General features: G+C 32.6%; 2 protein-coding genes across 4 annotated transcripts; both read right to left on the bottom strand.

Moving 5' to 3' along the window:
- Nucleotides 1–358: 358 nt before the first annotated feature.
- On the bottom strand, nucleotides 359–14554 carry Ipk2 (Inositol phosphate kinase 2). Of its 3 annotated transcripts, none has more exons than XM_090111483.1 (7): nucleotides 14393–14554; nucleotides 7304–7381; nucleotides 6529–6667; nucleotides 5457–5702; nucleotides 4923–5111; nucleotides 1906–2095; nucleotides 359–950 (listed from the first exon to the last, which is right to left on the bottom strand). In XM_090111483.1, the coding sequence occupies exons 2-7, from the start codon at nucleotides 7367–7369 to the stop codon at nucleotides 473–475; spliced, it is 1308 nt and encodes a 435-aa protein (XP_089967609.1). In that variant the 5' UTR covers nucleotides 7370–7381; nucleotides 14393–14554; the 3' UTR covers nucleotides 359–472. The 3 variants fall into 3 exon arrangements, with proteins under 3 accessions (XP_089967609.1, XP_089967610.1, XP_089967611.1); XM_090111484.1 differs by lacking the exon at nucleotides 14393–14554 and adding an exon at nucleotides 8298–8382; XM_090111485.1 differs by lacking the exon at nucleotides 14393–14554 and adding an exon at nucleotides 7519–7542.
- Nucleotides 10162–14321, bottom strand: LOC149901454 (putative 3-hydroxyacyl-CoA dehydrogenase B0272.3). Its single transcript, XM_090111486.1, has 5 exons — nucleotides 14136–14321; nucleotides 13512–13784; nucleotides 13050–13135; nucleotides 11788–12002; nucleotides 10162–10558 (listed from the first exon to the last, which is right to left on the bottom strand). The coding sequence occupies exons 1-5, from the start codon at nucleotides 14244–14246 to the stop codon at nucleotides 10323–10325; spliced, it is 921 nt and encodes a 306-aa protein (XP_089967612.1). The 5' UTR covers nucleotides 14247–14321; the 3' UTR covers nucleotides 10162–10322.
- Nucleotides 14555–14686: the final 132 nt, after the last annotated feature.

The raw sequence follows: 14686 nt of genomic DNA, 5'->3' as shown, positions 1-14686 counted from the left end.
ACTATAATAATATAATCATTTTACACATTTGAGCTTCTATAATAACAATTTAAAATGTTACTTCTCTAATATAAAATTTTGCTTACACACTACAACTTACAAGTTAGTACCAACAATGAAACAAAATAACATCATTTTAAGGATGAACATTGGACAATTTCTACATTATAATATGTATTACTAATAATATACACTATATATATCTATTATTTACAATATAACTTGTTACATTTTTCGATATTTTGCTATTTTTAAGATATGTATGTAGTTTTGAATAAGATATATTTGTTGTTCAAAACTTACGAAAAATACTTAAACTTATTTGAAATCAAAAGCATATGGATAACATGAGTTGAGTAACACAAGTAAAACTATAGAAATTAACTTCAATTTTGTATTCTTATATACATTTATATCAAAAACTAACAATTCATAACACTTAAATAATAATACTTCAGCAACAAACGAACAATCAAAAAACCTGATCGTCCGTTTCTCTCAACAGATTTTCAAATATACTTACAAAATTATCCAAACCTTCTTTAAAATTGCAATCCACTGATTTTTCCTCGTCATTAAAGAACGCATGAGCAAAGTCAATCACTTTGACGGTTCCCCACGGATTAGGCGCTGGCGTCTCTTGAGATAATTGGTCCAATTGAGCTCGATAATTCATCTTTATTTTACACAATTTATCTTCATAGTTGTTCTCGAAGGAGTGGTTATGGTTCAGTTTGTCCAGGGCTTCCGTCCAGGGTGAGATTATGGGTGGTGGGGGTGAGAAGGTGGTTCTGCTGTTCATGGGGCTTAGGGGAACAGAGCTTAGTTTCTTATAAACAGGGCCTTTGGATGAGATCTGTCCGCTGAAGTTGGAGCCTGCTACGGGGCTTATCGAGTGGATGGATTTGCGACGCCCTATCGGTTCTGATGGACGGCATTTTATTTTCGATCTAGAATGTGGAATATTTATAATTTAGTTTTATAATTATTTTTGAGACGAAAAATTCGAATGAAAGTTCGAATTCTTTGTAAACGCCTTTACCTTTTCCAGTTTTTATGGTACAAATGAAGGTATTATGTATTGATACCTTAGAAATTTATCTAAATAGGAGCGAAATTGTAAAATAAATAAAAAAAAATAAACTCAGCTATAGGTATTGCAGTAGTTATATGCGGAAGGTGTATTTTTATCTAATCCCCTATTATTAACTTGTTTATTACTCCTATTTATCAAGTAATAATAATTATTGTTGGCTAATAAATTGCCACTCAAATGGTGCTTTGATGTTTTAATAAATTCTCCGTATTTTCTTATGAAATATAGAAAATAATGGGACAGCTATTTAATAAAAATAAAAAATATAGTCTGGAGAATGTTTTCGTTATTTTTGACCATTGAGATAATATTACTACGTATAGAGTAGACACCACGAACAAAATCTGTGCGCCATTTTTTTGCTCTAACTAAGTTTTAAAAATTATTATCTAGTTAGGTACTTAACGATGAAAGTTATTCCTTTGCACTTTTCCGTATTATTTGTATTATTTGTGCAATATCGTAACACACACGAAGGCATGTTTGATGCGTTTCACTTTAAAACCATTAAATAATACCGCTCAACATACGTCACATGACGTATGTTGAGTGGAACATAAGTGATGTAGGCGGTGTCATCTCCATATTAATATTATCTCAATGTTTTTGACATTACATACAATTATTTCTTCTCATTGGCTACCTACATATGTGTCGTAATTTTACACTTAACCAGTTCCATACTTTCTTAATCAATTAATAAATAATAATAAAATGTAACTTTATTTGTCTCATCACAACATTAGGTAGATAGATACATTGCTTGCTCTTTCTTTCACTAAACAATTCTAAATAGTTTAAAACCTTACCCGGTAGCCACATCCCCACAGCACTCCCTCAGTTTAGCAGCATCATACGCCAGCAACAAGGAAGCTGAATATAACTTCACGGCCGTTTGTCTCGCGGCCCATTTCTGTAGCGCCCATAGAGACGAGAGGAATTGTAGTATTAACGCACGGCATAACCGGGCCCCCAGACCGTTGAGGTAGTTTTTTATCGCTGAAATTGTAATAATCTTATAAATACAAATAGTTTCGTTGGAGTTGTTTTTATCCGACTGTGACAGAAGGAAGGTTATGTTTTTCGAGTATATGTATGTCCTAAGTTAGAACCTAAGCGGCTTATCGCATTTTTTATGTTAGCGGTATCAATAGAGTCGTCTTAGTCTTGTCAGTGACATCAAAATTAAAAAAAAATGGCGCCAAAAAATTATTTTAATAGTAAAATTTTCGTGTCCCTTCGTCCAGCATACTCACCACAACTCACCATGGAATCCTGATATTTCATGAATGTCAAAAAACTGTTCTGAAATAGTGCTAAATAGTGCCCAAAGGAAAAAAATAGTGCTCTTGTACTTGCGAAGTTATAGCCATAGTTCGATGAGTATGCTGGACGAAGGTTTCGCCCAGCATACTCACCTCCGTCCGGAGAATCTGTATACGCTTCAAACATAATTCATACTTCAAAAAATAGTTCCCAAATAGTGCCAAACGGTGCCCAAAAAGAAAAAACAGTGCTCGAATAACTTCGGAGTTATAGGCTTCGTTCAGTGAGTATGCTGGGCGTAGGTTCTACGCCCAGCATACTCACCTCAGTGCGCGAATATCGAACGAGCTATAGGTATAATTTACGTTTCAAAAAATTGTACTTGAAATAGTGCCCAATATCAGTCCAATTTTTGCTTGACTTTTGACTTAGAAAACCATTAAATTTTAATGTAAACTTCTACATACTAACGTAAAATGGGGTACAGTCGTCGACACATGTTTTTGGACAAAAATATTAAACTTTCTAATTGTAGACTTCATGTTATTGGAAATAATTATGGTATTTTCTCACATGTCAAAAACTTTCGATTAAATGCATTATTATTATATTTTATAAATAATAATAAATGAATGAAACTTTAAGCGTAAATGAAGTCTATTACTTCATTGCATTGTGTGTTTGTCTGAATAAAAACAGTCATTTGCAGCCAATAAAATTAATATCTTGAAAAATTGTAAAAAGGAAATTATACAGTTTCTTTTTGTATATATGTTGCAGGCAAAACTTATAACCAGTCAAAACTAGTACTGTGACATAGTTATACAAATTTTTAAAACTCTTTCCAATAGTTTCATCAATGAAAGGTTTAGCAATAAAAAACATTTTTAATTAACTACTTACGTTATTTATTCCTATTTAAAGGGCCAAAGTAATCAGAATTCTAGTTAACTAGTTCACAGCTTTTGTTAACATTCATAATATAATCAATGTAAATAGAAAAAATTGTAGTTTTAATATTGTATATAATATACATATAAAAAAATGTTCAGCGTCGCGGGCGCCGCGCGTCGTAAGCCCCATACCTATTGACCGTACGTGCATCCATTACTGCCACACTATATTGAACTTTATCACATGAGGAATACAGGTCAATTCCGTAAACGTTGTGGTACCGTCCTTGATCCGGAAAATGATTATTTTGAATAATTTTGTCAGTTGTAATGTAAGCATTAATAACAGCAACTTTATTTTTCATGCATGATTTACTTCATTTGATATCTTAATCCTTCAAGCGCCGTGATCTAGACAAATATATAAAATCATTGTTCCTAGCTACCGGGGTCCCATGCGACGCGCGAAGGCTTAATCATATTATTATAAAGTATTATTAAAATAATGTGTAATTAATAATATTGCGATTCTAAAGTAAATACTCCCTTACATAGACAATATAACAAAACAAATAATTTACACAAGACAAAAATTGTTAGAAAGAAAGTTAATAATATTGTATTCGACTGTACTCAATGTAATGTATGTAGAAGTTTACAATCAAATTTAATGGTTTTCTAGGTCAAAAGTCAAGCAAAAATTGGACTGATATTGGGCACTATTTCAAGCACAATTTTTTGAGACGTAAATTGTTCCTATAGCTCGTTCGATATTCGCGCACTGAGGTGAGTATGCTGGGCGTAGAACCTACGCCCAGCATACTCACTGAACGAAGCCTGTAACTCCGAAGTTATTCGAGCACTGTTTTTTCTTTTTGGGCACCGTTTGGCACTATTTGAGAACTATTTTTTGAAGTATGAATTATGTTTGAAGCGTATACAGATTCTCCGGACGGAGGTGAGTATGCTGGGCGAAACCTTCGTCCAGCATACTCATCGAACTATGGTTATAACTTCGCAAGTACAAGAGCACTATTTTTTTCCTTTGGGCACTATTTAGCACTATTTCAGAACAGTTTTTTGACATTCATGAAATATCAGGATTCCATGGTGAGTTGTGGTGAGTATGCTGGACGAAGGGACACAAATTTTCACTAAGGTTGTTTTTTTTTTGCTTTTTATCACTGGATTTCGTTGATAGCATTAGAAACATAATGAAGCGCGTTTATTTAATTATAATCGTCGTTTATTTAATTATAATATAAAAAAAGAAGTGTGTTTATTTAATTATAATCTTTACAATACAAAACATAAAATACATACAAATTTTACATGAAAAACAGGACATTTGATGCAAAGGTCGGCTTTATTGCTTCAAGCAATTTCTTCCAAGCAACCCGAGCAACCAATGTAGTATTGAAAAAAAATGTGTGCGTGTACTAGTGTACACACGAAAGAAGTAAAACTTCTTTAGGACCTTAGTTTTCAAAAAATAATTTACTATATGTAACTTTACAGAAATACGTCGAATCACGTGTGGTAGGGATAAGAAAAAGATGGCGCGTAACGGAAAAATGTCACGCGTAACGAAAAATTGTTACACTAATTTTTTTTCCAACCCCGATAAAGAAGTTTCACTTCAAAAAACAAGTGTGCGTGTGTCTCACCGGCGGTGACCATGTGTCCGCGCAGTCTCTTCCCCGCGTCCTTGCCGTACCGCAGCAGGCGGCCGCTGTCCAGGCGCCGCACGCAGTACCCGGGGATGCAGAAGCCCCACTGAGATTTGCAAGCTGCGTATTTGCTGCGTTCGCGGGCTATTTTGTCTTCGGAAGCGAATGGGTCCCAGGTACGCTTGCCTGTGAGAAGACGTTATGACGTGATGTTATTGGAGTTGAGTATTACGGTTTAAATGAAAGGTTTAAAAAGAGCGTGCATCGTAAGAATACCATCAATTATAATCATTATCCCATATTTTTTTAAGTATACAAACGACCCATAACCTCATAAACAAACTCAATCATTCGGCAAAAAATTAAACAAAAAAAAACCACAGTTTCGTTTAATGCAGTTTCTACCAGACCAATAAGAAACTTTGTTGTTCTTTTAAAGCATACCAAAACAACTTTTTTTAAACTAAGTAATAAAGATACCAGAGAATGACATCCCAAAAAAAATTCTCAAATGTTGCCAAAAAAACTCACCAATCTTAACATCCATGATACACGGCTCCAGCATGCCAACTGTAAGATCCTCCATGATAATATACTCCTGCTCGAAGCCATTGTACGTGAACTTCTTACTACCGAAGAACTTCGGCACATACTTCCGCAGTTCCACCAGATCCTCGTCGCGGGAAGAGAAGACGGTCTTGTAGAAGTCTACTTCCCGTTGCTGGCATTCCTTGAGTATTGGTTTGAGAACGGTTCCATCATTACATTGGAGTAGACCTGTACAGCATTTATGATAATAATAGAGGTGCTAAATTGTTTATTTGAAGTGTTCTTCTAAAAAAGGCTTGTTGAGAGTAAAATTTCAAAGTCGCGTGATGGCAATACTGTCACGTCATGAAGTAAGGCGACGATTTTATCTTTGAATCTTGCCAAAGAATTTTCTCTTCTGACACGTGCTCGGCACACACCGAATTTTATTGGAGTATTATGAGTCAACCGGTTGAGTAGATTACGTATCTTTCCGCTACACAAATAAAAGATTTATCTCTATTGTTGGCTCAAAAAATAAATGTGATTAGTAAGTTGCAATCGAAATTGTAATCAATGATTAACTAGAAGTAAGATTAAATTAAGTTTCTAATTTGCAAAGGTATAAAATATTATATAGGTACTTAGTCATAAATATAATCTACTACTCGAAAACGAATACGCAACATTCTTCTAAAGGCTTATTAATGAAGTGTTTTGTTTTCTTGACCATGTCCTTATAAGATCTTGGTAGATATCCTTTCAGACAAACAGACATATTCGTATTATAACTTCTCTACTTCCTAGTTCCTACCTAACTATTGGTTTGGCAAATTAATGACCTCAAAGCAACCTATATATTTTTTTATTATTTTTTTTAATAATTATCCTATCGTATGATCGCAGAAAAGCGAAAAAGTAATAGACCGTACCCTTTGTATTTGGTTCAATTCTCTTTAATGCCCATACCTATCTAATAAATAGTACCTATTACCAACTTCGCGTTCGTCATAATTAAATTAATTGGAAGTATCACGTACATAGAACTTGATTTCCATATGTTACAAAAACTCACCCAAATATTTAGTATCGCTATCAGTTCCCTTGTGGCCTGCGACTTGCTGGCTGTACTTCTGCAGCTCCACAGACGCCGTCGGCGGGATGAGCGGCTTGGCCGTCATCTCGTCGTTGCGCGGGCGCAGGTTGTAATGCACCTTAGGTAATAAATATATAGATTTTAAATATATTTGGTAAATAATATATGGATTTTTTGCGTCATCTGTATTGTTGACAACACTAACTAAAAATAACATCGATCGTTCGTAATTAATCTCCTATTAGGTACCTATAAATATATTGCGAAGGAAAAAGCCTTGATGCGTCTAACTGATTTTTAATTAATTCTAGTGACAAAAAAAAACAACGAACAATGTTCCTATTGGCCCTACATGGATAAACTATTGTTTTTAACTAATTTATTTTACACTTTTTTGATACTTCACTACATAGTATAAAACAAAGTCGCTTTCTCTGTCCCTATGTCCATTTCTCAGAGTCCATTTGTATGCTTAAATATTTAAAACTACGCAACGGATTTTGATGCGGTTTTTTTTTAATAGATAAAGTGATTCAAGAGGAAGGTATATATTATTTATTAGGTTTTAGACAAAGCGGGCGAAGCCGCGGGCGGTAAGCTAGTAAATACAAAAAATAAGTTTTTAAGGGACATTTTAATCCTCAAAATAATGCCAATTAATTATTGAGTAAAAAATGTATGTACCTAAAATAATTCAACTCAGAAATATTGTTCTTATACCAAAAAAACTCTTAAAAAACAGTACATTATTTACCTGACAAATGGACCTCTGTCGCCTCGGTGGTATCCGTTCCTTCGTTCGTTGGGATACATCACTCATTTAGCAGATTACCTAAAAACAACAATTATAATTTATTTAATCCACGCCTAACACCAAAAAAGAATCGCCCAAAAACAATACAGTCGTTATTTCACAAACAAAACAAAGATATAGCGTGACGTTCGGTTTTTACAATCACTTTACAATACCCGCATAAAAACGACGCAGTTATCATTAATGAATGGTGTCAAAAACACGATTTCAAGCTATAAATATTCAAATGTGCAGCACACACGCGAAAGACTAAAGAAAATGTACCAAATAATATAATCCTATAGAAATAATAATTCAAGGTACGAGTTAGAAATCCCAATGAATCCGTTGTAATTTAGGAAAATAATCATGACGAATATAATACGTAAATGAATAACGAAAGTTGTGTCATCGCAGGTACAATAATAAAATAAATAGGTAATTCAGACTATTTGGTGAGTATAGAATTAACTAATAACTAATCACACAACATTATAAATTTAAATAATGGACATCTAAATGTTCTACAGTAGGTACGTTAAAACACGATTTTCTATTATAATACAACTAGCTTACCGCCCGCGGCTTCGCCCGCTTTGTCTAAAACCTAATAAATTATATACTAAAACCTTCCTCTTGAATCACTCTATCTATTAAAAAAAACCGCATCAAAATCCGTTGCGTAGTTTTAAAGATTTAAGCATACAAAGGGACATAGGGACAGAGAAAGCGACTTTGTTTTATACTATGTAGTGAAGAAACATCAATATGGATAGCAAACTACAAAGCAAACTTAATTAAAAATAACGACATGTTACAAAATACAATGTAATCAGAAATATATTATATCAGTGCATCCCTTACAAAAGAGAACGACTAATTTTTAGCTGCGATTTTAATAATATCGCAGTTTTTAAGTACACTGAAAAACAAAAGTGATTAAAAAACAACAAACCTTGACCACAAAACAAAAGCAATGAACGAGCGAAATTAACAATGTGAAGCGTAAAGACTGACCAAGTAAAGATTTCCAATAAGAACTATTTATCTTATCTCACACAAATCAATCGTCTTATCTAATTTACAACACCATATTCGCATTTTATAATCAATATTATTCATATTCACGTGTTGTTCATAAAAAATGTTGCTGATATCATACTTTTTTTGCTACAATTATATATATGTTGACTTTTAAACTTAGATCATTAAGTAACTTAATGATCTAAGCTTTTAAAAGACCTCAAGTACGTTATTTTTATGATTTGAATAAGGTACGGCTCATTTTTCCTATTTTGAGAATAGTATCTCGGGCACTATGAAAATTATGGAATCGTCCTTGAAAGGACTCAACAGTCAACTTAAAGAATCGACATTAATGATTAAAGTTGAGGGAGGCACGAGGGATCGGCTTTATAGTTCACTTACAAAATAATTCAATGTCTGCACGACTGTCTCAAAAGAGAAACGATCCTCAATGTTCATGTACATAAGTATGATTATAAAATATGTGTTTGTGAACTTAATTTATTCTCCCATGACTAAATATTTGACCCGATGTAAAGGGTTTTATTAAAATTTTGCAGTCGTAAAAATCATATTAAATTATGTAGTTAGGTACTTATTTGTGTGTTTTTTGGATAATTAACGATCGTTTTTATAATGCGAAAGATTGAACCTATTTATTAAATACGTGTATGGTAAGTTTTGTTATTTATTCATGATGTAGGTATATTAACCATTATTTTATTATCGTAGGTATATCGGCGGCAATAAGTACATACCCACGATACAGATATAGGTATAAGATTCGTTATGTTAAAGGTTTACAATTTCTTTCAAAGAATACTTGTTAATCTTATCGGCGTGAAACCCAAATATTCTTATTTCTTATGTAAACAGTGATTTAACAGGGTAATAAAAAAAAAACACAAACTAGCGCTAATCATTTAATTAACAATCAAAATCTATGAGATTACACCAGTTACATTCGATTTAAATTCATTCATATTTATATATACCCTCCCCTGATTTTCTGCCAAGTTTGCCCTCTTCAACTAATTTATTCAACAACGGTATAGGTTCAAACACTGGGTTGCCAGTTTTTTCCAACATTACAGCTAGAATAGCCTTTTTATTGTCTAAGCCAGTGTAATCGGATAGTTCCAGGGGGCCCATGGGATAACCTGCGCCTAACTTCATGGCTGTATCGATGTCTTCAGCTGATGCATCCCCTAGAATAGAATTTTAAAGGAAAACACATGATTTTAGTAGGGATCTTCGATTACGTGGAGTTTTGTCACCTCTGTAAGGATCGGAATAACTAGCTATAAATATTTTACTTGTTATGCCCTTTAAAGTCGCGGTCGGTTGGTTGTGGGCGGAATTAAAGTTAAGTGATAATATACCAAGTTTTATGTAAATAGAGTTACTCATCATTTTAAAATTTATAAAAAAAACGTTTTTGCGATCTCAAGTAAGGCTACTTTGCTCAGCTAACGAAAATATGCTTAGTTTTTGAACATATAATTTTTGGGATTTATTTGGGATCCTGTAGTGTACTTATTATTTCTTAGTATTCAATGTCAGGCTCATTCCTCATTAGTTTTTATTTAAAATGCGATTATATCTAATTATGTAATGCGTCAGGTGCTTATGATAACGATATACCTATTTTTATCGAATACGTCATGATGTGATAATTGGAGTCGGTCCTATTCATTATTGATTATGTAAATAAGTATATTTACATTCAGTGTCATACATTAACAGGAAAGACATAACATAAATTCATAGTTGGGTACGAAATAAAAGTAACAGTTATAATTTTAAAAACGTTTATTATAAACTGTAAAAATCCAATAAGTAAAAATACAAAACAGTCTTACAAAAATAAGAACTTTAATCATTTCATTTCTTATAACTAGCTATGTTTGGAAAAATATATCTTGATCAAATCAATTTAACATTATACAATTGATTACTTCTTATATTTATAGAATCCCTCCCCACTTTTGATTCCCAATTTTCCCTCAGCTACCATTTTGTCCAACAACGGAATAGGTTTGAACACTGGATCTTTGGTCTTTTCGTATAAGACCTGAAGAACGAATTTATTAGTATCTAGACCAGTGTAGTCGGCTAGTTCTAACGGTCCCATGGGATAGCCTGCGCCTAACTTCATGCCAATGTCAATGTCCTCTTTGGAAGCGTCACCTGGAATGTGAAAAATGAATAGAGAATACAGATGGCAGTTTAAACAAGACAAACACATATAACGATTACACAATAAGCAAAAGTTATAATTGTGATGAACGCAGAATCCTGGCAGTTTGATTTTTAATATATTTTAAAATTGTTTCTACTAAATATATAGACTGTTTATAGCTCCATATTCTTTAAAAGGTCCTAAACTAATGTTTTTTTTATTATGATTTTAACAAAAAGTATATGGAAGAATTTTCGTCAATTTATAAACAGAAGCAGAAATGATTCTACTAAACAAATTATTAAATAGAGTTAGAATTATATTTAGCGGGTTTCATGTCCCACTATTTAGGTAAAATCGTTAGCGTGTGAGCTTAAAAAGGATATTCTGGGTTCGATTCCGGAAAGAGTAAAAAATGTTTCCGGTCTGCCTTCCGGACTACAAAAAATAGGCCAGAGAAATACATTAAAAATTAAAATATTATTAAATACTATTCACACACAAAATTACTTATATAAATATTCCCCCCCCTACACAAAAACACGGTTCGATTAAAATCGCACATATATACACACAATAATAAAGGAAACCATTAATTAACACAAAATACAGCTAAAATATAAATAAAGTGAATCATATAATACTTACATACATAAATAGGCATAAGTTTATTGTAGCATGCACAATCTTAATTAGCTTAACACCCATGCAATAATAATTATAATAATTTTATTTGACGTAAATATAAAATATATTAAATACCAATTCCAATTAACTTAGACTTTTAGATAAATATTTTCAACATTATAAGTAAGCTTTCGAAGAAAAAGCGTCGTATTTGGAACCTTGGCAAAGTATGATTAGAACCCACATTACCATTTGTAAGTACTTATTACCGCATTATACCACTTATTACCAAACATCATCCCAGTATATCTAATTATATATCATTCTATAATAGCTCACTAAGGGGTGATTTTTCAATCCTTGGTTAAAACTTATTCGTTGAATAATGTATAAAACTACCATTTTAAAAACGTATTTTAATTGCCCGTATTTGACAGTTTACGTGACATTTTAATATTATCGTGTAATACTTTATTGGACGGATAAGTTTTAACCAAGCATTGAAAAATCGGCCCTAAGTAATATTAAGCACCAAATAAGAAAATATACCACTTATTACCACACATTACCAAATTATACCATATATTACCACAGTAAAAATCGAATATACCTCTCTCATACATCCTCAAAGCCTCTGCACTGTATGGACCAAGTAATCTATTGACCACAAAGCCGGGAGTATCCTTGCAAGTGATACAAGTCTTGCCCACTGACTTTCCCCACTCCATCATAGCTTGGTAGGTTTCTTCAGAAATATGGTCGCCTTTAATAACTTCTAGAAGACGCATCACTGGGACGGGGTTGAAGAAATGGAGACCACCAAACCTAAAAAATATCTTTTTTGCTACTAATCACTATAATGGTGTGAATTTGAAAGTAACTTATATACAAGTTACTTTAATTTAAATATAAATACAAGTTACTTAAAATTATTAAAAAAAATAATTCTATAGTGAGAATTTTTTTTTTAACTGTATACATATTTTTTTTCACTGTATACAGTGAGAATTAGTTTTTTTAATTTTGTACATGCATTTTCTATAGCTGAGAAAAATGGGAGATGGGAGAAAAATAATATATATTCATTTGGCAATTTAACTCTAGAAGAAAGAGATTTAGGCATGAATACATCTTTTTTTATGTTGAAAATATGACGAATAAGATTTTTGGATGTACAACACAGGTAAATAGATCTGGATTTTCAAATTTGAAAAAGAAAATGGACTACAAACTATAATTAAATTGTGGTCCGGGAGCCAGCAGCAGATTTTATGACCAAGTTCCTCTCAAGCGGTAATTAGTAAAATGCATCAAAGTATAGTATTATGAAGCCTCGTGAACGTCAGCTGGAGCTCGGTTGGGGGGAAGAGCGGTTGTAGCCTCCCGTATCAGCTGACGGTTTTTCCACCAAGATATAGCCAGCTGACATATATATTTATCCACAGTTACATATAAGCTATCATCAGGTAAATTTTTGTTTGAGAGGAAATAACGGAAAATAAATTTTTCTTTAAATTTAACTTTCATGTTCGAGACACCAGCTGACGTATAATACACCATGTTGTAACCAGCTGACTATTTTTTTTCGTTGAGATATTGGGTTAGCTACAATTCGACAAATATTTAGCTGAGAGGAAATGAATGAATGAATCTATTTTTTTTCCTATGTGCGTGGGAGGCTACAACCGCTCACCCCCCCAACCGAGCGCCAGCTGACGTTCACGAGGCTTTATAATACTATACTCTCATGCGTCTGACGAATTATCTCTTGAGAGGAAATAGTTAACCAAATTTGCACCTGGCTCCCTAACCATGGTAAACTATATAGTTACTCAAGGATGTGCTGAATCTTTTTATAACTATATATCTCACCTGTCTTTCCTCTTAATTCCAGCACCAATTTCATTGATGGATATTGAAGATGTATTTGTAGCCAGAATTGTGTGCTGCGGAGCTAGCTAAAAAATGTTACAAATAATTTGCATACAATCTTATTCGTAATTTAAATTTATGTAGACTTATAAAACAAATTTAGTGAAGTCATTATAAATCATTGTTTTTGTTGAGTGTGGCAGAAATATTTGACCATTAAGTTCTTTGTTTTATTTGTATAATTAATTTAAATTTATAACTATACTTAATCTTATAAGTTATAAGTACAGTAATATAAGGTAAAATCCTTTATATATAACTACTAAACAAATCATTCTTTTGCATGGTTACAGACACACTATCAGTTGATAAATAACAGCAATTTTAATATTCTATTCAATAATAAACAATATTTAGGAATGTTATAGAAATGTTTTTTCTTAGATATATTATATGTATTACCTCATCAAGTTTATTAAACAATTGCTGTTTAATATCCAATTTCTCAACAATGGCCTCAATAATGAGATCTGCGTTCACGCCATCTTCAACTTTAGTGGACACTTTGATTCTATCAAATGATTCCTTGACATAATTATCAATTTTACTCGCATCATCCTTGTGGATCTTCTTTGCGACTCTTCTTAGGTTGTTCTCAATAGACTTTTGGCTCTTTTGCAATATATCTGGGCTTAAATCTACTAGTGTTACATTTTGACCGGCTTGTGCTGAAACCTGTGAAGAAATATCTTTGTACTGGATTATAATATAGATTAAAATAAAAAAAAAATTAATGATTTTAAGAACCTAATATTACTTTTTCATTAAGCACTGCATAATCAGTACTTTTGTCTAGCGTATTAAATTAATATTAATTGTTTTCAAATGCAATTTTGACCTTTGACCCCTTGAGTTCCTTCATTAACACAATAGTAACATTTATGTTTTCTAGTACATCTATCTATAAATATTAAATGGATAATGGAATCAACCAGTAAATAAAATATACAGACCTAGGTAGTTACTTACTGATCTAGGTGAACTCTTGGTTGATTACCTATTTAAAAATATTAAGTAAAAACTTACCTGCGCTATTCCACTGCCCATAAGCCCGCCACCTACCACAGTAACAGTTTTGATTGCATTTAATGAAGAGGAACTAGAAAAATTTCTAGTTAAACCCACTAATTTATTCATTATAACGTGTTATCAACGCGACGGAGCTCGGCAAATGACGAGAAAGTTGCCGGGAACTTGCACCGGCTCTACAAGTACCTATTGAGTAGGCACAGCGCGAAAAACGTTGATAAATTAGATAACTTGTAGGTAGGGCTTTATCTTACCTGCCGTAAATAAAGTGTTGATCCCCATTATATCAGTGAAGATACCACATTCCTATCGCTATATTTTTGATAACACAATTTAAAGATAAGGTATTGTTTATCACAAAAAATAAATCATAAATTTCAAGAATTCGATTTATATTTATTTACATGTCATATTGGTATTTAATATTTATGTTATGTCATAGACTCAAATTTCAATGTCAAATCAAGTCAAATGTCTGTAGCTCTGTAGCTATATATTATTTGTTAAATTCTGTCAATCACAGATCAAGGGTCCACCAGCGATACTTT

The sequence above is a fragment of the Colias eurytheme genome, chromosome 17 (assembly GCF_061535395.1).
Source record: "Colias eurytheme isolate Ceu_HAF_F1 chromosome 17, ilColEury1 Martin Lab GWU primary, whole genome shotgun sequence".
Lineage (NCBI taxonomy): Eukaryota > Metazoa > Arthropoda > Insecta > Lepidoptera > Pieridae > Colias > Colias eurytheme.
Note: the sequence above shows the minus strand (reverse complement) of the source record. Positions and strands in the feature narration are given on the sequence as shown.

Bases quoted from the DNA above. Each gene is read 5' to 3' on its own strand.
- LOC149901454 (XM_090111486.1), bottom strand. From the start codon at position 14,246: ATGAATAAATTAGTGGGTTTAACTAGAAATTTTTCTAGTTCCTCTTCA. The intron at 13,785-14,135 runs GTAAGTTTTTAC...ATTTCTTCACAG, and splicing joins TGGGCAGTGGAATAGCGCAG to GTTTCAGCACAAGCCGGTCA. The intron at 13,136-13,511 runs GTAATACATATA...AACATTTTTTAG, and splicing joins TGTTTAATAAACTTGATGAG to CTAGCTCCGCAGCACACAAT.
- Ipk2 (XM_090111483.1), bottom strand. From the start codon at position 7,369: ATGAGTGATGTATCCCAACGAACGAAGGAACGGATACCACCGAGGCGA. The intron at 6,668-7,303 runs GTAAATAATGTA...TTATTACCTAAG, and splicing joins GACAGAGGTCCATTTGTCAG to GTGCATTACAACCTGCGCCC. The intron at 951-1,905 runs GTAAGGTTTTAA...TCCACATTCTAG, and splicing joins TGTGGGGATGTGGCTACCGG to ATCGAAAATAAAATGCCGTC.